At 41.9% G+C, this 23,638-nt stretch overlaps 1 protein-coding gene and 1 non-coding gene across 2 annotated transcripts in view; one reads left to right on the top strand and one right to left on the bottom strand.

The window, feature by feature from the left end:
- The window catches only part of Pld5 (phospholipase D family member 5), a 321,195-nt gene that overhangs the window by 102,201 nt on the left and 195,356 nt on the right, over positions 1-23,638 (bottom strand). Inside the window, exon 4 of the mRNA XM_052201062.1 lies at positions 17,650-17,761. Within this exon, the coding sequence (XP_052057022.1) occupies positions 17,650-17,761 (112 nt within the window). The remainder of the gene's footprint in view (positions 1-17,649; positions 17,762-23,638) is intronic.
- LOC127697960 (small nucleolar RNA SNORA17) lies at positions 3,010-3,140 on the top strand. The gene has a single exon (XR_007980625.1). It is a non-coding gene; the product is annotated as a small nucleolar RNA SNORA17 (small nucleolar RNA).

A 23,638-nucleotide genomic window follows, 5' to 3' on the forward strand; every position in this document is an offset into this window, starting at 1 on the left:
GCCAATAACACAGACAAGTGTGTGGCACTTGCAAGAGAAAAGAGAAAATGGCCTGTGGGATTTGTGCTGGCTTGAATAGTTTTGTCACCATAGACTCATGTGTTCGAATGCTTGGCTTGCAGAGAGTGGCCTTGTTGGAGGAAGCGTGTCATTGTGGGGAATGGGCTTTGAGATCTCCAGTGTGGAATTCCAATCTCCTTCTGGAAGGACAGTCTCCTTCCGGCTGCCTTCAGATCAAGATGTAGAACTCTCAGCTGACTTCCTGCACACTGCCATGCTTCCTGCCAGGATAATGGACTAAACCTCTAAACTGTAAGCCAGCTTCAGTTAAACACTTCATTTTATAAGAGTTTCCTTGGTTGTGATGTCTCTTTAAGTCATAAAACCCTAAGTCATCTATTAATTACTTTTTTCAGGGTGGTAACCAAGTACCCGATCATATTAGGGAATAAAAGAAAAAGGTAACAAACGTTACCTTTAACAGTCCCCAGGAGTTACAAAGATCTCAGAAAGTCTCTAAATTTTCTTTCAACTCAAGAACCTAAAACTTCAACAGCACAAGCAAAACATCTGAACACGATGTTCTTTTCTTATAGCACATGTCATTTCCAAGTGACAACCCAGCTTCCACAAATCTCATTGGAGCGCATCTTCTAGGCAGCATCCCAGAACTGACAGCATAGTTATTTCAATGAGCTATATGACAGATAAGGTGATTTGCTAGACTCTGCTGCTGTGTCAACTATGGTGATTTCTCTGCCTGGAAACCATCTCAGCAGGAGAAAAAAAGTCAAGATATTTGGCAGATCCAAGGGGCAACTGGCTGGACTTGTGTTCAAGCTGGTGTAGATAGAGGTTTCTCATGCCCACCAACCAGTTCACTCAGTTCCTCAAATCCTGCTGATTCTCCATTATTTATTTCCAGGCTAGTTATGAAGGTCTTTAAAGGAATTGTTTTATATCAGCTAATTTATGTACATATCACACACATGCATATTCACATATATACATACATACATACATACATACATACATACATACATGCGTCCATGCATGCATACAAACACACATACACAAACATGCACACATATGTGCACACACACTTAGGTAAGAGGAAACAAAGTCACAGAAATTAAATTATCCAAAGTCATTTACATTTAAATCAGACACACGCATGCACGCACACACACAAACACACACACACACACACATACACACACACTCACAGATCTCATTGGTTTTTTATCTCCATTTTTATCTTAAATTCTTTATTACAGTGATGTACTTAGTTTGTATGTTTAAGATGGAATGCATGTGTGGGGCCTGTGTCCTGCCCAGAGAGAAGCAGAAGGAGAGAAGCCCCGCGGCCATATTCGCTCACTGCCAGGACAGAAAAGGGTCACTAGGTACTGTATCACCCTGAGCTTTAGATTGCTGGTGGTGCAAACCACCAGGGGTCTGCCTGCGCCAAAGAACTGAGCACATAGGAGGTTTGTCCGCCAGCCGGGCATAGGGCCTGTGTCCTGTCCAGAGAGCAGGAGAAGGAGAGAAGCACCGCGGCCATAGTTGCTACCTGCTGGGACAGAAAAGGGTCATGAGGTACTGTATCACCCTCAGCTTTAGATCTCAGGTGGTGCAAACCGCCAGGGGCCTGCCTGCGCCAAAGAACTGAGCACATAGGTGGTATGTATGCCAGCCCACTGGGCGTGGGACCTGTGTCCTGCCCAGAGAGCAGCAGAGGAAGAGATTCCCCACGGCCATATTCGCCATATACTGGATCACCCTGAGCTTTAGATCTCTGGGGGTGCAAATCTCCAGGGGTCTGCCTGTACTCAGGAACTGAGCACATAGGTGGTTCATCTGCAAGCCAGTCCATCGCGAGACCTGTGTCCTATGTGAGAATCTACAGAGGGAGTGACCCCCACCACACCATCTTCGCTCCATAATAGAGCAGACAGAGAACACCTGGTTGACCTTGACAACCTAAGTATAACATTGCTTGAGGCAAGACTGAGCAGGGCTCCAAAGGCATAAAAGAGGAAGGCAGCATATCAGTAATCTGTGCCAGAGGAAACCCAGTCATCCAGTATTGCAGAGATAACCTTAAAGATCCACAGTAGGTTGAAGCACCAGCCAGTGACAATAAGACCATCTAACACCTGGGAGAACCAGATGGCTAAAGGCAAAAGTAGGAACATTATTAACAGAAACCAAGGCATTATGGCAGCATCTGAACCCAATTCTCCAACAATAGCAAGTCCTGGATACCCCAAAACACCAGAAAAACAAGATTTGGATTTAAAATCACTGGTCATGATGCTGGTACAGGAACGCATGAAGGACATACTTAAAGAAATTCAGGAGAAAATGGATCAAAAAATAGAAGCCCTTACAAGGGAAACACAAAAATCATTGAAAGAAATTCAGGAGAATACAAAAGCCAATAAGACATACAGGAGAACTTTGATCAACAGGCAGAAGCCATGAAAGAGGAAACACAAAAATCTCTTAAAGAATTAGAGGAAAACACAAACAAGCAAATGAGGGAACTGAGCAAAAAACTTCCAGGATCTAAAAACAGAAGTAGAAGCAACTAAGAAAGCACAAAGGGAGACAACTTTGGAGATAGAAAACCTTGGGAAGAAATCAGGGACCATAGACCCAAATATCAGCAACAGAATACAAGAGATAGAAGAAAGAATCTCAGATGCCGAAGATACCATAGAAACCATGAACTCAACAGTGAAAGAAAATGCAAAATGCAAGCTGGAATTCATGTGCACCATAGCAAGTGTGTGTAGGTCACAGGACAGTTTTCAGGAGTCAGTTCTTCCCTTCCAGTGCAGCCCATCATGTGGCTCCCAAGGACTAAGTTCAGGTCACCAGCCTTGGCACCAAGCACCATTACTTGCTGAGACATTTCACCGACCCAATTTTTTAAATCTTTTTTTTTTTAAATATAAGAGCCATTGATAACATTACTTCATTGATATTTTAAAAATAATATACCCTGCCCCTAGAGGTGTTACAAATGTAGATACCGTGTCACCTGTACTTCAGTAGGTGACAAAGAGGGGAAGTCTATGTCTGTGCACAGTGTTCTCACCTATGAACATCTGAATGATTAGTAGCCTAACATTGCCCCCAAAATAAAACAAGCCTAAGACCATCATCTCTCTGTCTCCCGGGGGCCTGGACAGGGAGCTAGCCTGAGACAACTACCAGTCCACTGCCAGGAAGGTGGAGATAAGCTCCCAGAACAGGAAGCAAGCCAGAGACCAGTAGGAATCCTGCTCTGGATTTGAGACATGGTCACTTAGGCAGGCCAGGTGAGGAGCAAGTTTGAGACAGCCAACAGGGGCCTAGACCGAGAGCTAGCCTGAGACTGAATACCCATCCATCACCACACAGCCCTGCAGGGGCAGACCATGCTTGAGATGACCCCTGCTCCCTCAGAGACCCTGGGCACCACTAAGAGGAGCAAATAAGTGGTGGGGAAATGGAAGACAAAGAGAAATAGAGGCATGTGTGCACAACAAAGAGAGGCAGAACTGGTCCCTCAAGCTTAGTGAGGAACACGCTGATGTGAGTAGCTGGTGATGCCCTCATGGTGGAGTCCTGGTCTGTGCTGTCACCGAGGGTCACATCTGAGTCTGTGGCTCTGCAATAGCAGGGTTTTGTTAGCACTGAAGGTCAGGTGGGCTTCTCTGGTTTGAGCAGCCACTTGGGGACATGTTGATGTCTGAGGGATATGCAGAAGTGGTCCCGCCCCTTACCTGGGCATTGTGGGAGAGCTGGTCCTCAAGAAACCAAACATCTAGAAAACAATAACCAACCAGACCCACTAGAGCTCCCATGGACTAAACCACCAACCAAAGAATACACATGGAGGGATCCTTGGCTCCAGCTGCCTGTGTAGCAGAGGATGGCCTTGTAGGGCATCAGTGGGAGGAGAGGCCCTGTGAAGGTTTGATGCTACAGTATAGGGGAATGCTACAGTGGTGGGGTGGGAGTGGGTAGGTGTCAGTTACTTAGTTTCCATGTCACCTACACTACCCTTTCATTAGCTTTTAAGTGTCTCAAATTCCTGATATTTCTGTGTCATGTTCCTTTTTTCATTCCCAGTATTAGCAAGGTTATTCCTTTCCATTTTGTCTGATTATTATTATTGTTGTTGTTGTTGTTGTTGCAGTCTACCTGTAGAGAGCCTTATTGGAGTGCCATGCCACCTGGCAGGAACTTGACATTGACCAATGTGAAGTTCCTCCCCCAGACTTTGAGCAGGAACTCCTGTGTTAGCCATAATCCCCTCCACCTAGGGTGGAGTGCTCAGACCAAGGTGAAGTACATTGTTCTTCAAGGACCTGCAGTTTCCTGAGAAACACTAGCCACCTGAAGAGCAACTGAACCGGTTCTACTGAGAGGTTTCCAGCCTTTGGGGGAAGGGTTTTCCTCCGCCTATATATTTGGAGTCCTCCATTAAACCTTGCCACCTTGAGCAGTAGGTGTTGTCTTGGTCTACATCTCTTTTCGCTGCCTTCCCATACATCCTCAGCTTCCCTTCCAGGGAACCCATTTGATGTAACTTCGGGCAGTTATATCTACCAACCAAGTGGGTTACAGAACTGTCAATTACCTCAAAACACAAGTTTGATTTAATTGAGGGTTTCTGTGGTGCATTTGGTTAATTTAGAACATCTTTGTGTTTGATAATTTGTCTTCTCTGTTGAGTTCTTGAAGTCAGGATTTTCTTGAGATAGATGATGTATGGGTGACATCTCTTCAGCTTTTCTATCAGAACAAGGGTGTTTAAGAAGATGTCGTTGGCTGGACTGTGGTGACACAGGGCTTTAATCCCACACTCAGGAGACAGAGGCAGGCAGATCTCTGAGTTCAAGGCCAGCCTGGTCTACAGAAGTGAATTCCAGAATAGCAAGGGCTACATATAGAAACCCCATCTTGAAAATCCAAAACAAATAATTAAAAAAAAAAATTAGCCAAAGCTTCTAAACACCAAGTTAGCTACTGCAAATTTTGATATATTGTTATGAAAAAATTTTAAAAATTCTTTATTTGTATAGTGAGGTCTTGTTTGAATATATATACACACATACATATATACACACATACATACATACATACATACATACATATATATACATAATTTTTTCATATTAGTTTTAGCTTGATTTCACTGTAGTCAGAGAACATATTCGGCATAATTAAAATTCTGTGATATGTGTTGATTTTGCTTTCTAGATCATCATTTTTAGGCTGTCTGCTTTTTAGGACATTCCAGTTGGAAAGAATGTGCACTTGTCAAAGTTTTCTTTCTGATTACATTACTTTAGGCCATGTTCATCACTGTTCAAACCTTTATCTCCGTATTGACTTTTCTTGTGGCTTTATTGGTGTTCAAATTTCAAATTAAATGTTTCTCCTTTTAATTCTGCCAGCTTTTGTTTTTCATTGTTCGACATTTTTTCTTCATATGAAATTAGTACAGTTACAGCTTCTTGTTGCCTAGGCTGTATAATTTTTTATGGAAAGACTGCTTTGTTTCTGGTAATGACAAATGAAAACACCATTTGATATTAGGGAAGGCATATTAGTTTTTCTGTAGTAAATATCACATGTAAGACATTTCCACTCCTTTCTCTGCCATACTTTCTATGACCTAAAATATATAAAGGGGAATGTGTATCGATGCATGTATGTGCACATATATTAACCTGGCTTGATTCTTTTATCACCCAGCTTAAGGAGTTAGATAATTTTTATTTAGTATAATTACTAAAATATTAAAAGCATCAACTTGCCATTAATTTTCCAATTATCTAGCCACACCCATTTAGTAGAAACTATGGACTTCATAACTGTATTTTTGAATTGTAGACACTGACTTAAATTGATACTTCCATAGTACCTACTACATCCTGTAGGCATGGCACAAACTCTTTGCCTCCCTCTTCTCTCCTGTCCTATTTTTGTCTTTGTTTTAATTCTCCATATGCTTTAAATCTCAAAAGCGAGCGTCTTATCCAGTTCTGTGGCTACAAATACTATCTAGAGGCTGGCGACTTCCAGATTGTATTTCTAATCCTGACTCTTCTCTGTACTTTAAACTCACAGAAATAAGACCTAAGTCAATCTCTCTGCTTGGCTCTGTAGGAAGTACAAAACTGAGATTGCTAAATCAGACAGTGCCCTGTATCTGCCCCAAGTGGCAAGCTATTTCTCCCACTAAACTTCCATGTCAGGAGATGTTGACAGCTTGTACCCTGTCATTCATAGGAAAGCTCTGACAGCCGTTCTTGATTTATTTCCTCATCTCTAACCATCCTCACAGTTCTCCCCCCTCTCTCTCCCCTCTTTCTCCATATATATAATTTCTTCCATTTCTAGTCCCAGTATGTACTTTTGAATATGCACATGTGTATTTCCTTCTGTCCGTGTTAGCCAGGGCACCTTTGTCTCTTGCCTGGAGTTCACCCACACTCCACTAGCTTGTTCCTCTGCCTCAATTCTCCTCTACAAACAGCCAAAATAATCTTTAAAAATTCAGATAATTTCCAACAGAGCCCAGCATGTTGAAGGGATGCAATAAATATTCCTTAAAATAATAGATGGATGGATGGATTTAAAATATTGCTAAGGCTTCTAAAACAGTAGGGTTCAACCTGTGGGTTGCAACCCATTCAGGGGTCACATGGTCTTTTCATGGGGTCGCATATCAGATATCCTGCAAATCAGATATTTACATTATGATTCATAACAGTAGCAATGATAGTTATGAAGTAGCAACAAAAAAATTTTTGTGGCTGGGAGTCACCACAACATGAGGAAGTGCATTAGAGGGTCGCAGCCTTAGGACCATGAGAACCACAGGTCTAGAGGGTCTTTCTTAATTTATTACACAGTATATCTTTACTCAAGACCTGGGAACAGTGCCAGTCCTTACTAGCTGGTCTTGCTGAAAGCCAACAACTGTTCTTTGCTTAATGTCACAACAGACATTATAAAATAGCTAGATTATCTATAAGTAGGGCCATAGAATGCATGTGTGTGTGTGTGTGTGTGTGTGTGTGTGTATGTGTGTGTATGTGTGTGTGTGTGCATGTGTGTGTGTGTGTGTGTGTGCATACACACATGACACCAGAGTTTGATGTCAGGTATCCTTAGTCACACCCCACTGTGCCTTTTGGGAAGGTTTCTTATCGAATTTGAAGCTCATGGATCCACTAGGCTTGTCAGTGAGCCCCAGGTACCTTCCTGTCCTGCCCACCCCAAGCACTGGGATTAAAGGAATGTGCTGCTGTGACAGACCAGCTTTTGCAGGAGATTGAGGATCCGAATTCAAGTCCCCACGCTTGTACTGCAAAGCAATTAATCAATTACCTTAGTCAGCATTTCAGCTCTTTGATTTGGTTTCAAACCAAGTTGGACCGCTTACAAACACCTTGTAACTATAGACACAGGGAATCTGATGTCCTCTTCTGTCCTCTATGGACACTCACATACAGGTGGTAGTCTCTCTCTCTCTCTCTCTCTCTCTCTCTCTCTCTCTCTCTCTCTCTCTCTCTCTCTCTCTCTCTCTCTCCTCTCTCTCCTCCCTCTCTCTCTCCTCCCTTTCTCTTTCTCTCTTCCTCTCCCTCTCTTCCCCCCTCCCGACATCATACACACATATTGTGAAAACCGATTATTACAGGAATCTCAAGAATTCTTTCAAGCAAATGTTATGCTGTTGAATTACTGATAACACATGAGATATTCCTGTATTCCTATAGTATTGAGTGTGGATTTGTGGGGAGAAGGAAGGAAAAGCCTCTTAGAAGGTTAACTTAAAGTTAAGAATGGCCTGCCTGAGGGCAAGTAAGGAGACTGAGAGGCTCACGCTGAGCTCCAAGGCTTGTCTGCCTTCTCCTCAACTTTGCATAGGAACAGATTTGTTCATCAGCATCTTTAGTGAACGTTAACAGCCTCCAGTCAGGGCCCTCTTGTTCTTCACACTGTGTACAGCCCCAAGGTTCAGGCTCCCTGTGGAAAATTTGGTCTCATAAAAAAGTACAGACACAAACTCAAGGTTGGGGCAGGAGTTAGGTCCTGTCTTCTGTGAAACGGGAAAGATTTAGTTGTCACAGGAGGTTTAAGTGATTCATATCTAATATTTATGCGCTAGAATTTTTAGCCAAGAAACCCTTTTGGGTATATGTGAAGAAAATTCCCAGGAGAGCAGGGGAGGGGTGCAGAGCTGCCCTTTGGCCACAAGCCCCAAGGACTTATGTGCTAACCAAAAGTCTGTTCTGGGGTTGTAGCACGCAGCACTGTAGCCCTCACTATAGGGACCATTAGCAAATCTTCAGGTATCATTCATAGACTAATGTCCACCCGATTCTTCTCCCCTATGGTCCTTTGGTTCTTTCCCCTTCCCTTTTTCCTAGTAATTTTACCTTTATAAAGTGCTCATTTTTATAATTTTAAGATTTATTATTATTATTATCATTATTAATTATTGCTGTTGGTTTTAAGACAGTCTTTCTATATGGTCCTGGCTCTCCTGAAACTCACCATGTATACCAAGCTGGCCTCAACCTCATAAGAGATCCTCCTGCCTTTACCTCCTAAGTATTAGGATTGAAGACGTTCATCACCACCCCTAGCTAAAAATCCTCACTACAAAAAAGAAAAAAAAATCTGAGCCAAGTAGTGACAGCATACTCCTTTAATCCCAGCACTTGGGAGGCAGAAGCAGTTGGGTCTCTGAGTTCAAGGCCAGTCTGGTCTATAGAGTAAGTTCCAGGACAGGCAAGGCTACACAAAGAAACCCTGTCTCAAAAAGCCAAAAAAAAAAAATCATTTTTGAATTTTTTTTTTAAAGTTCCTAACTGGTACCATATTAAATACATTCTGCAAATTAGCTCATCAATAGCATTATGCAGCAACTGCTACTGTTAATCAATGTAGAAATTAAGATACCATTTTTAAGAAGTTAAATACTTCAGAGTTCTACAAGAACAAAGTCAGGGACACTGCCTCTATAGAATCTGAACTCTTGGTCTTAAACCCTACACTTCCATAGAAATGCCACCACAACATTCATTACCACCATCACCATCATTACTACCACCACCACCTGTCAACACTATCACCACCACTACCACCAAAACCACCATCTACCATCACCACTACTACCACTACCACCATCAACACCGTCACCACCACTACCATAACGACCATCATTACCATAACCACCATCACCACCGTTACAATCACCATCTCTCTCTCTCTCTCTCTCTCTCTCTCACACACACACACACACACACACACACACACACACACACACACACACACACACAGAGAACATAAAACCAAACACAGCTGTGATCTTATCACTTATAAACCACCACATTAGCACTCTAAAGTCATTCCTGAAAGGATGAAATGACAAGGTGACTTCCATCTTGCAGATGACTGCTTTTCTCTCAGCAACAGCATCTGAGCATTTCCCACATCGCTGACTGGTGTCCCTCAGCATGTTCTCTATGGGATGACTGGCTCCCTATCGTGTATAATTTTTCTTGTGAACCTTTCTCACAGCAGCTGCTATGACAACCTGAAGGCAACAGGTCTGGAACACAATGGGCTGGCTGAAGAAATATCCCACCTTAAGTTCATTTCAATTGAGGTTATGACCATTTACTAGCAAAATGCCACCGCCACTCACATACCTCTGGTCTTGTGACTTTCTGTCAAGTTGTCATAACTGTGATAAAAACACGTGTTAAATAATAACTCCTGCTCTGTCTGTTTATGAAGCTACAAATGCGGCGATTTCATAGTTATTAGTTATTTTATATTTTGCCAGATAGTTAGTTTGCATGTGGCCTTTGCTCAAGATGAACTCAAGTTTAGCTTTTCATAATAATTCTACAAAATTATGCATCTACATTTCCCTTCCAGTGGGGTTTAACTGTGGTCCCTTGAAAATGCTTACAGCTTAATGGCCATTATTATAGCATGACACTTGTGATTTTTGACTAAGGTCCTTGTGAGTATCCTCTCTTTGACCTTTCCTGCCTTCTGCCATGACACAGAAAGAAAGCCTTCATTACCCTCCTAGACCTTGCCCTTAAATCTCTCAGCCTCTCAAGCTGAGAGAAACTTCTGCTCTTTTAAAATTAACCAGTCTTTGAGTATTCTTCCATAGCAGAATAAAACAGCTTCAAGCCTTCTTCCAAAGAAAAAGGAGAGTCAGCAAAAAGCTACAGGGGAGGCAGTCAAGCATCCATGCTCTTAACCTTCCGTTCAGGAATCACTCCACGCTTCTGCCTGTCTCTGGTAATTAGCCACATGGATGAAGAAGTCAGACACCTCAGAAAACTGCAAGACTCCCTGCCCATCCACCTGGACATGTGACCATGGGGAAAGGCACTTGGCTCTAATCTCCACAGGGACTTATTAAAAAAAAATACTGACAAGCCAAAGTAGTTTGAATTCCAACAACCCTTCTGCCATCCTTTTCTATTAAGAGGAAGGCACCACGTGTATTTCCATAGAGTCAGCATCGGTGATAGATTTCTGTTACTATAACGAGCAACTAAGACAGATAACTTGTGAGAAGAACAGAGTTACTTTTCTCAGTTCCAGTTGGTTTTGTCCATGACCTAGTGACTCTATTTGGGTCATGTGGTATTGCATTGCCTGATGGTGGGAGTCTGTGGCAGAACAAACGCTGATGGTCTCCTGGCCAGGAAATAAGCCAGACTGAGGAAGAGACCAGACTTGTGACTCAAATATCTCCCCCCAACCAGGATCCACCTCTTAAAAGTTGTACTGCCTCCCAGTAGCACTACTCTGAGGACCAGGACCAGCCCTTAACACATACATATAGGGGAGACAGTCAGAATTAACATTATTGCAGGGGCATACAACATTTATGCATCTAAATGCTTATCCCATCATTTGGCAACTAGGATAGCCACTGAGAAGCATCTTAAGGTACAATTGCAAGGCATCACTGTTTAGGAGATTTCTCTTATCACAGAGAAAACTATCCCTTCAAAATTACCCAGGCCTTTATCACATTGGATAAAACTGTTCAGCTCTATCAAATCTCCTGATTTTAAACTTGGCAAGCAGACACAGCACCTGTGTTACAGACACCAGGGAGAAAGGGAAGAGCAAAAAGGGTCTGTGATCTTCCATCAAACATTTAAGTGGTGGTTTGAATATACTTAAGCCAGCAAGTGGCAGTATTAGGAGTTGTGGCCTTGTTGGAGAAAGTGTGTCACTGTAAGGGTAGGCTTTGAGAACCTGTTTCTAGCTTCTGGGAAGCCAGTGTTCTATCTGCCTTTGGAAGAAGATATAGAACTCTCAGCTCCTCCAGCACCATGACTGCCTGAATACTATGTTTCCTGCTATGACAGTAATGGACTGAACCTCAGAACCTGTAAAGCCAGTCCCAATTAAATGTTATACTTTATAAGAGTTGCCTTGGTTATGTTGCCTTTTCAGAACAATGGAAATCCTAACTAAGACAATTTATTTATTGCCTAGGTATGCTGGACACAAACTACCCTTCCCACCCTCACTTAAGTGAAAGTCTAGAGGAAGAAATGGTGTTGCAGTGCAGTGACAGCCATGTGGGGGAATGTTGTGGGGCTTGGGACAATGCAGAGGAACCTAGAGCTCAGCTAAAGGGAAAACCCCAAGGAAGGATCTGGAGTGGTTCTTCTCATCAGTCATCTGAGTTTCTTCTTTCTCTCTCTCTCTCTCTCTCTCTCTCTCTCTCTCTCTCTCTCTCTCTCTCTCTCTCTCTCTCCTTCCTTCCTTCCTTCCTTCCTTCCTTCCTTCCTTCCTTCCTTCCTTCTTTCCTTCCTTCCTTCTTCTCCAGCTGAGGTTTCATTCTGCTATGCAATCTGGTCTGAGCCGCAGGGCTCAAGTAGCCTTCCTGCTTCAGCCTCCTCAGTAGCCAGAACCGCATGCGAACTGTGCCTGACTTCACAGTGTTGCTCATTCCCAATCCTATTCTCAGACCTGTGCATTATCAATTATATTTAAGTCAAATTTAAAGTGACTTAGCTCGTAACAGCATTGCCTTGCCATCATATTATAAAATAACATGTCTAGCATATGAATTATTATTTTATACCAGTATTTAATAAACCAACACATTTAAATTCAAAACAATGAAAAAAAATCAAAGAAAAAAGAACTTTAAAAATTACTGCACATACCTCCTATGAAATTGGTGCTCTCGGTTGGGGCATAAGACTAATGAGTGTAAGCTCTGAGAAATGTTCACATGAGCAAGAAAGGAGGGCATTTGCTTCTCAATTTTATTGTATCTTTTTTAGCAGCATCCTTTTATGTGGAGACTAGAGCACAGCAAGGCTAGAGTTTTTACAATGTCATTTGTGCTTGTTCCCAGAGACAGAATATAAAAGCCCAAATTGGAACAGAAATTTCAGAGGTTGTTTTGGCAACATCCTCAGCTTTTAAACACCTACAGAACTTACTGAACATGGAGAAGTCTCTGGTGACTCTCCAGAGACACTGCACAAACACAAATGTAGGGGAACTCATGGTCTTCTCAAAGATGTCTGTAACAGAGTTGGAACTGGACTTCCCTTTCCTTGAAGATTACAAGACTAGGGGGAAGTTGTAGGGGCAGAAATGAAGCAGTATAGACTAAGACACAAAATACTAAAGTAACATACTTACAAATTACACCAATGGCCAAGGTGAACAGTATTTATCTAACTCCCATACCATTCAGGGAAGTTACTATTGTCACCATTTTATTGGAAAGGAGGTTCAGAAAAAAAGTAATATACCTAATATCTCAGTTCACAGTAAATGGCAAGCCCAGAATTTCGGCATGGCCTTTGTGTATGACCCAGAAGGACCTGTGTCTAAATGTTACGCTGGTCACTGCCTGAGAGCGTGAGCGCGCACTGTGTGTGATACATACAAGTGGAGCAGTACCTGCTCTACTAAATATTTTACTGTACCATGAAGAGAAGAGGAAGACAGAGCCCTTTGAATGCTAACTGGCAGACATGAAGCAAAAATACCAGCCTTATGCTCTGTAGCACGTGCCCAAGTAGCATCCTCTTTGAAGGGGGTGATATGAGATTCGGAGCCAGCAGAGAATTACACCCGGGTGGCAGCAGAGTATCTTGACCTTTGGGTCACTGCCAGGACAGATTAAAGGCATGACTGATGCTTCAGTTCAAGGATTCCATAGTGTGTAGAAAACTTTGGAAAAAAGCTTCTTTGCAACAGAGGTCCACTTGGGCCTTCAAGTTCCTTCCCATTGGCGAGTGTCCAGGTGTTGGAAGCTAGAATATCATGGTGTGACCTCTAGGGAAACTTCCAAAATTGACTTCTCAATACTGATGCGAAGTGAAGACAGACACACTTGCCTACCCGAGAGCTGGATTTAATAATAATGATAAATCAGCATGACCCAAGTCACACACGCTCTTTCAATAGTCATAGCATCTTAAGTTATAATCTGCTCAAATGCCACTGTAAAATGTTTGACTCAGAAATCATGGCAACTTTTATTGACGTTAAAGTTTGAACTTCAACCTCAAACATAGAATACTTTCCTTAAAAGTATTGTTAAGTCCAGCCAGTGGATGTGAAAAATGAAAGCAAGTTATCATGGGAGAATAAGTACAGACCCCTTGGATTCAAATAAGCAAAGGTGAGGATGGTTTTTGGAATTAGATAACAGAAACTCATTGCTTTTCTTTGTAAATAAATGGCAAAAAGAAAGCCACAGCATGGCAACTTATAAACATGCTACTGGTAAAAGGACTTTAGTATTGTTTCACATTTAAATTTTCGATGTAAAACCAGCCACTGTAGCTCAGGCTTGTCATTCTAGTACTTAGGAGGCTGAGGTTGAATGAGTGTTGTGAGTTCTAAGCCAGCCTAGGCCACACTATGAGTTCAAAACCAATCTGGGCTACAGCCTGACACTCTCTCAGAAAACAAGTACAAATGAATTATGATCATGAATAAATACCAGTGGAATGTCCGCTGTTGAAGATGCCCTAGTGGTCAGTAGGGTGCCGAATCTATCTATTGTTCAGTAGCACCAGGAAGGCTGTCTACTGAGCTCACCTGCTAATGAGGGAAGTCCCAAATGTCAACTCCATTCAAACCACAGCTGGCATCTGTGTGAATCATCTAACAAGATCTTAGTCACAAAAGACACAGATGATGTGATTCAAAGGCTACAGTGTCTGAGCATTGTCATGGTGATGGAGAGTCTACTCAAGCACACATGCATTGTCCTTACAACAAAGGATAATAGAATTAAGAAAGGTCAGTAGTACATACTGGTAATTGCAGCTACTCCAGAGATAGGAGGATTGCTCCAGCTCAAGAATTCAGGGTCAACCTGGGCAACATAGTGAAATCTCTCTCAGATTATTTTTTTAAAGAAGACCATATGAGCAAAAAGAAAGATAAGAGAAAAACCTGAAACTTTAATTTTAAAACCTCATAGTAAGACATGAAGATCTGTCACTGTCTGTCTGTCTATCTATCTATCTATCTATCTATCTATCTATCTATCTATCTATCTATCCATCTATCTATATCTCTACCTACCTACCTATCTTTGTATTGACTATGATCTAAAATTTCCCCAAAATTCTCATGTAAACATTTATCCTCTTGTAGTGGCAATAAGAAGTGGCTTTTGGGAACTGCTATGTGGTGTCTATCACTTTATCTTTTTTCCCCATGGTTACAGAGCAGGGGGATACTGACACAAGGGTGGGTCTACTTTAGAAATAGAGATTACCAGACACCATTGAGTTCCTTGGTGCTGAAGTTTCAGACTTCACACTCTGAGACTATATGTTTCTGTTCTTTATAAATCTGTCAGCCACTGGCATTTAATTAGAGCAGCATAAGCTGACTATGAAGTGGCTATGTATCATCTACCCAGCCATCATCCATCCACCCACCCATCCTTCACTCATCTATACCCACCCACTCATTTAGCAATGTCTAGGACAGTGTGCTCCCCCAATGCTACACACCATCCATCTACCCATCCATCCATCTACCCAACAATCCACCCACCCATCCTTCATTCACCCATCCATCCACCCACCTATCCATCCATCTATCTATCCATCCACCCACTCACTATCCATTCACCCATCCATCCACCCACTTATCCATCCATCTATCCACCCACCCACTCACTATCCATTCACCCATCCATCCACCCACTTATCCATCCATCTATCCATCTACCCACTCACCCATCAATCCATCCATCCATCTACCTAACCATCATCTATCTGTCTGTCTGCCTATCTCTTTCTCCATCCCTTATTGGCAAGCTTCATCCTCCCATTTTTCACAGACTATTTAATTCTCTTCAGTATTCTGGAACACCCCTGGAACTACAATATTTCATGGATAGCTTTATATGTTTTGTGTAGATTTCTGTATATTTGGACACAACTTAAAAAACTGTGCTGAAGGACTAATTTTTCCCTAAAAAGGCTAAAGCTCTTTCTCAAGCAAGATACTAAAAACCATGATATATGATTTTGTAAACGCTATTTCTAAGGCATAGGAGGCTATTATTTAATACTTGTCTACTAAGGAAAGATAGTAGAGATCAGTAGTGCTTGGACATTAAAGCTCAGTGTATCTTGTACTGAGACTGTAAATACATGAAGCAGCTACTAAAAGCCAAGTATGCCTAACTCCAGGTACACAAGTACTATTGACTCTAATCTCTCATGGAGTTTAGACCAGTTCACAGCAAGAAGGAAAACAGGTCTTTGTCAAGAGCTTTGTTAATTCTTATTCAGCAATGTCTAGGACAATGTGCTCCCCCTAATGCCTCCTTGTTTTAACTTTTGATTGAGTTTACATGATTCAGCCAGGGTTACAGCTAGGAAGACATGGTAACTCTCAGGTTCCCTCTTCCTCCATTTATATATGTAAGGAAATGCAAGCAGATTCATTGAGGAAGATACCCTGCAAAAAACAAATAAAGCCCTAGCCCCCAGTTAACCAAAGGGAAATCCTTCCTAAAAGGTGTATGTTAGATGGCAAATGCTTGAGTGGCAGGGACTCAATTTGATATTTTCAAGAAAGAGAGAGAGAGAAAAAAAAAACAACACAATTCAGAGCCACACTGACTTATATGAGCTGGGCATTGACTAGTTTTAAGGTAGTATAGCCTGTTGAAAAAAAAAACAGAATAATTGAAAAATTTGAGATTTAGCAATATCTTTGCTACACACACATACACACACACACACACACACACCCTAAACAACTGTAGGTGTAATCGCCCATGTCTAGAATCTCAGCACTCCCAGGGAGAGAGGCAGGAGGAATGCTGCAAATTTGAGGCTATCCTGGTCTACACAGCGAGGCCTAGGACAGGACAGGCCTGTGTAGTGAGATTCTATCTCAAAGGACCAAAACAAATGAAACAGGATGATAACATTGGCCAGAGTAACATGGGAGAGGTTTTGTGATAAATGTTCCTGAAAGCATCATGTCAGAAAGGCTTTGGTTTCAGCCTGTCGTACTATATGGAAAGGCAGTGGGGCCTTTATGTGGCCTAAAGACTTAGAGGAAGGAAGCTACATTGATGACACCAGGCCCTTGAAGGGGAGATCAGCACCTTGGTTCCTGTTTTTCTGATATGCTTCGTGGCTGCCTTAAGCTGAACAACCTCCTCTATCATGAGCTATTTTTATTTCCCTGTATCAAAGTGTCTGATGCCACTTGGGCTCACTTAATTGTGTTGATCTGTCCTAGGTTTAGAAACTGTTATCATGTCATGATTGTAGGGACAGTGACAATGAAGCATGTGCACTGTGTTTGAACAGCAGACACCCGAGGTCCACCACCACCGGGTAAAGCATGAAGACTCATTGTGGGTATCACCTGGTGATTTTCCTGCAGCCTGAGCATTCTTACTGGTTTTCACTCATGTGTCAGTCTTTTTCACAGATTAGCAGTTTGCATAGGAAATGCTGAATACGTGATTTTTTTTTTATAAAATATTTAAAAATATTTGGAATTGAGAGTTCAGCTAGAGATTACAGGAATAAAGGTGATTATTCCAGGGTGAAGTTCAGGATGGCCAAGGTCAGGGCACACTGCTGAATGGACGGATGAGTGGAGTTTTCTGTGGGATTATCCTGAAGTCATAAGCCAAGTGCTTCAAAGGTCTCCAGACCCAATTGCAATGTGGATTGCATAAAACAAGGAGGATTTCCACTGGATTGGGAGGTGGTGGGGGAGAGAGAAATGGGAACCTAGTACTTGATTCCCTTGAAGTGGCTCTGATGTCGAAGGACTGATGTTTACTAAATACCATTTAATGGATATATTTCTTATAATCTAATATACAAAACACTACTTTACAGATCCAGTAGCATTGATTAATTAGTTCCCTCAGAAACTTTAATCATGCTGGTCTTTTTTGTTGTTGTTTATTTTTGTTTTTGTTTGTTTCTCAAATGAGAACTAAGAACCATATTAAGTGAAATGTACTAATGAGAGAAATGACATATCATTTTTACATGAAATTCAAGGAATTGCTACAGAATGTCCATGGTAAAGTAGCATCAACCTTGGCCTTACCCTTTAACTTCAAGGCTTCTAATACCTTTGAATCTGCAGTCACGTCGCTCACCAGCTTGACTTCAATATTTTGCGACGTCAGCTGGAGCAATTTCTCAAAGAGACGTTGACCCTGGGAAAAATATTCAGAGACAAAGGAAGAGAAAAACCTAAATGTTTGCCATTTTGAGTTGGTATAAATATACTTTTTAAACTTTATGTATTCAGTTTGTAAAAGGCAAGTACTTCAATGACAGATATTCACAGATGTGTGAAAATCCCCGGGTTTCATGACTAGAATAGAAACACAAACGTAGAAGGCACTCTGTTTTCAGGCCCTGTACAATCCAGCAATGTGCAATAATAATTTTGATAACACAATGCAAATTTACATCCCTTTTGCTTTTAAAGATACAGTTCAGTCATTGCATTTGGCACAGGAAGACCAAGTGTTTTTTCTCATTTACAAATCGTGCTTTTTAATCTCACCAATCTCTAGCTCCTTTCTTTGTAAATACAGACTATACTTAACTTCGAAAGGTTTCTATAATGTCAACAGAAATCCTTGAAACTACTGTGAGCATTTACAATTTACTTCGTCTTGCCTGAAACCTATTTTTGCTGAGCAGAACAAATGTTCTATATAAAAATAAATAAAAATGTAAAATGCAGGCTTTGCTTACAAACATGTAATCTTGATAAGATTTATTTCCAGTAGACTGAATGATGATGGACTCAGGTATGATTTTATCTCCAGGACCAAGACTGCAATATTATAGTATTTGTTTTCCCTCTGTGTCTAGATAGACATCTCTTATCTTAAAAAGGAACCGATCTATTGTTACTTATTGACTTTCCATGTTTCTTTATATGAACCTCAAACACAAATACCTTCAGAAGAGCCAGCCATATAATGCTTAGGTCTTAATGGTCCCCAAGTGCACCTTTAGGCTTATCTTGATAAAAATCTGTGGTTGGTAATGATTATTTATAAAGGACTTGGTGACTGGGAGGAGTTGATGAAGCAAATGAAGATGCAAATGAGGATGCAAATGAGGATTCAAATGAGCATGCAAATGAGGATACAAATGAGGATCCAAGCAGTGATTCCTGAAAAACCTCCTGGAGGAGCAGAAAGATCAAAGTTTAAAAGTCTAATACTCCAAGGAGCTGGTGTGACAGCTGACAGCAGAAGAAGGTTTCTGGCACAGTCACCCAACAGTGTGTTCTAGCCCAGAGCTGGCCAGTAGCCAAAGTTCCATATCCATTGGGCACTGAAGGACATCCTCTGCTGTGCAGCCTGTTAGAGGAGGTTAAGGCTGCCCATGTGACACTTACCCCAGATACCCCAAAGTTCTCAGTACCCCAGAGCCTGGGGCAACTTTGCCCCTAATAAACAATGTATGTGTAGGGGTGTAATTAATAGATGCAAACACCTTTTAATAAAGGCACAAATAGAAAGTGGGGAGGGTGACCCCTGGCTGCTGGTTTGCTGTCTCAGTATATGTGGCTTTTTCCCCCTTATAATTTATTTTATTTTTGTGTTTATTTATGTATGACTGTGTGCGTATGAGCCAATGAACTCCATGTATACAGGGGTTGGTAGAACCCAGACAGATACCAGATGCCCTGGGGCTGGAACTCCAGGTGGTTGTGAGCTGTTCAACATGTTTGCTGGGACCTGAACATGCATCCTCAGGAACAGCCCCAAGTGGTCTTAATGACTGAGCCTCCTCTCCGCTCTGCTTGGAGCGGGAATTTTAAGGGAGGGCATAGGTGAGAAGAGGCTTCATACACAATATGAGTGCGAAGACACATTGTGAGGCCTATGGCTTTTTCTGCTCCACATCAGCAACTCTTTCTTGTCAGCTTTTGGCCCCATGCTGTGCTTGCCACATACTGGTGAAGGTTAGGTGCTGTCTGCATGGGGCAGATCGCTATCCTACCCCTCACCCAGGTCAACATATATCCACACAAGGTGACTGCATTTTCCTCTTTCACACACACACACACACACACACACACCCCAAAAAACCCCAAAAAACATTTTGAGCTTTGGCAATATCCTGTAGATGGTAGACCAGTAGTTTTTTTTTTTTTAAGTTCTTTTATTTTTAAAATTTTAGTTAACAAAACATATTTAACAGAAAATATAAGCTGTCATCCATACTGTCTTCATTCATGGCCCTATTTCTTCAGCTTACTCCCCTTGCATTCTTTTGTGCAAGTTTAAATAAAGACCAAAACTCTTATACATAAATGGAAATAGAAACCCTGAAACCCACAGACACAGGCAGGCTGCCATTAAATGAAATTGATTTTTGTATGTGGCAGGTACTCAGGCTAGGGAATCTGAGCAGGTCAGCCTTGACACTCCCAATTATAAACTTGGGCTTGTGGAAATTTGGTACATGGACTTGAGTGGAACGTCTACTGAGTCATCTCTTTTGGACATGTTATGTTTCTGTCCCAATATTTTTGTTTTAACATTTAGAATGTGTCAACTTATTCTCTCTCTCTCTCTCTCTCTCTCTCTCTCTCTCTCTCTCTCTCTCTGTGTGTGTGTGTGTGTAGAGTATGTGCATGCATATAATGTGTATGCCTACAATGAGGACTACATGTGTCTCTCTACATGTGCATATGGAAACTCAAGGTTAGTTTGGGATGTCGTCCCTTATAAATGTTTTCTTGATTTCCTTAAATGAAGTGAGGAGATGAGAGCCAGCCATACCCAAGCTGTGTAAATACATGGCTTGGGCTGAGTTAAGAGCATCCCTCCCTTATCCCCCCCCCTTCTAACTTTTCCAGGCCCAGGCTACTAATCTTATCTTCCAAGCTGACTGATTCAATTCAGTTTCTCAGCTTCTCTCTGAATTGCTCTGCTTGGTGTCACACTAACTTCGGCAATATGTTCTAATCTTCTGCCTCATTCTGCCTTCAGCTGTGTCTAGCTTGTTCTCTCTGCCTCCAGTCTCTATGAATCTGTCCCAGTAGAACTGTCATTCACATTCACCATATACCATATCACCATTTTGTCTCTAGATGCTTTGAAGTTCTCCTGAGAGTTGGGTGTAGCCCATCTCTGACTCATTCTGCCAAATCTCTCTCTGACTTGTCACTTTTATCTGCTCCTCATTTAGATGATGTCACTTTCAAACGTGGCTGCTTCCTCCTACTAACTAACCCTTACCTTCATTGTTAGGGATTAAGATACATACTAAGGGTATGCCTGCATTCCAGCCAGATCATATTGTAATTCAGGGCATGTCTGTATTTCATTTGGATCATACCTGTGGATGTGATCCCTTGCCAGAGCAGCTATGTTGCTGGATTAAAATTTCCCTATAATTCCCCAGATACCATTTACCTTGTGTTTGAGTTGTGTTTGAGACAGAGCTAGGCAGACTAGCCAGGGAGCCTGGGAATTCACCTATCCCAAGTGCTGGGAGTACAAGCTCCTGCCATCCTGTCTGGTTTTGTTGTTGTTGTTGTTTGTTGGTTTGTTTTTGTTTGTTTTTGTTTTCCATGGCTTCTAGGGATTAATTCTAGTCATCATGTTTGCGTATCAAGCAGTTTATGGCCTGAGCCATCTTCTCAAGCTCAGAATGTACAATTTTTAAAGATTTAAATATACTTTTGCCCGTGTGTCTGTGTGGGGCCATGTGCACATGAGTGAAGGCACTGGATGAGACCAGAAGAGGCTATAGAATATGTAGAACTGGAATTTTAGGTGGTTGTAAGCTACTGAACTTGGGTCCTGAGACTCAAACTTGGGTCCTCTGCCAGAGGAGTACATACTCTATTTACATTTCAAATGCTATCCCCTTTCCTTGTTTCCCCTCCGAAAACCCCCTATCCCCTCCCCCCTCCCCCTGCTCACTAACCCACCCACTCCCACTTCCCTGACCTGGCATTCCCTTACCCTGGGACAATGAACCTTCCCCAGGTCCAAGGGCCTCCCCTCTCATGGATGTTCGAGCAGGCCATCCTCTGCTACCCATGTGGCCGGAGCTATGGGTCCCTCCATATGTACTCTTTGGTTGGTGGTTAAGTCCCTGGGAGCTCTGGGGTACTGGTTGGTTCATACTGCTGTTCCTCCTATGTGGCTGAAAACCCCTTCTGCTCCTTGGGTCCTTTCTCTAGCTCCTCCATTGGAGACCTTGTGCTCAGTCCAGTGGTTGGCTGAGAACATTTCCCTCTTTCCAACCCACACTTTCAAAGTACACTGTGCTCTGCATAGGTCTCCAGCAATGTTCTCTGTGTTGAATTCACTTGTTAAAAAAAAAAGAAATAACAAAAACATCTTGTCTTTTAACTATAAACAATTAAAAATCTTATCCTTTCTGCTGAAAAGCCATTAACTACTGGCTAGACTCATGAGCCAAACATGAGTGTAAGATTGATTTTTAAATTATGTTCATATATCAAGACATATGAATGGGATCCTATGATGGCAAATATTGATTGTTAATCTCACAGTATCTAGAGGTACCCAGAATACAAACCTTTGAGTGATTACCTAGAATAGGTTAATTCAGGTGGGAAATACCACCTTAACTGTGGGCGGCACCATTCTGGGTCTTAGGGTCCTGGGATTAACAAATGGGAGAAAAGTAAGCTGAATATTAGCACTTATCTTTCTCTGCTTCCTGATGTGGATGCTACCAACATGACCAACTGGCTCAGTTTCCTGCCACTATGACATCCCTGTCATTGTGTCCAATATCTTGGAGCTATGAGCCAAAATGAACCCTTCTTAATTTAATTTTGTTGGGGTATTTTATCACAGCCAACAGAAAAGTAACTAAGACAGATTCTCCAGAAAGAAATGAGACTTGACGTGACCAGATGAGTAAGGCCTTTACACATCTTAACATAGACAGGGAAAATGAGGCTAGAGCCTTAGACAAGGAAGATATTTATGGGAAAGTGATCAGAGGACATGCTTGGTCAGGTTGGGTAGCCTTGTTATGCCTATTGGAGGCAAGTCTCTCAGATGATAGGAGTTGTCTTCACAGGTAGCTCTCTTGCCAGTGCTACATGGAAGGACTTTCCTTTTATCAATGAAACTATTCTTCACAAAAAAAAAGGAGAAAATGTACTGTACTCTAGGTAGAGGTAAAAGGAGCTTTACCTGCACATGCTGGTTCTGACTTGCCATTAGGCAAAATAATCTGTATCTTCAAGGTGCATATTCTGGGGCACCATATTCTTATCCTGGTACCCTTTGGTGACTAGTGAGTGGGGCTTATAAATTATTCTTGTTTCTGTTCTTTCAAACCAACTGGAATAGAAAGTGAAATGCTCAAATATAACATGAAGAGAAAAGCAGAGATACTCAGCACAGCAGAGAAATCATGCTTAGGACAATGAACAATGGACTCTGTACAGGGAAGTTTAGGGACCTGTGTAGCTCATCAGGCTGGTTCTCAGCTTTGTGCTACAATCAACCATTCTGTTCACATAAAATGTATTTTAATTTCGCTTGTGTATTTATATGTGAGTGTTCATGTTTGTGTATATGTACACACATGTATGTGTGTGGAGATCAGAAGATCAGAAGATGTTGCTTCTTAGTTGTCTTCAAACTTGTTTAAAGGGTTGCTCATTGGACTGGAACTTCTCAAAGTATATAAGGCTAGCTGGCCAGCATGTTTCAGGTAATAACAATATAAATCCATGTTACCATTGCTGGTATTTCAAGCATGTGCTACCATGTCCAGCTTTGTATATGGGTTTGGGGAACTGCACTTACATTTTTGTGGTGGTTTCAACAGGAATGGCCCCCGTAGACTAATGTGTCTGAATGCTTGGCCCACAGGGAGAGGCACTATTAGAAGGTGTGGCCTTGTTGGAGGAAGTGTGTCACTGTGGGGGTGGGCTTTGAGGTATCCTATGCTCAAGCTATGCTCAGTGTGGCACAAGGTCTCTCCTGCTGCCTGAGAATCCAGATGTAGAACTCTCAGCTCCTTCTCCAGCACCATTGTCTACCTGGGCCTCCACTGTGCTT

The sequence above is a fragment of the Apodemus sylvaticus genome, chromosome 12, assembly GCF_947179515.1.
Source record: "Apodemus sylvaticus chromosome 12, mApoSyl1.1, whole genome shotgun sequence".
NCBI lineage: Eukaryota > Metazoa > Chordata > Mammalia > Rodentia > Muridae > Apodemus > Apodemus sylvaticus.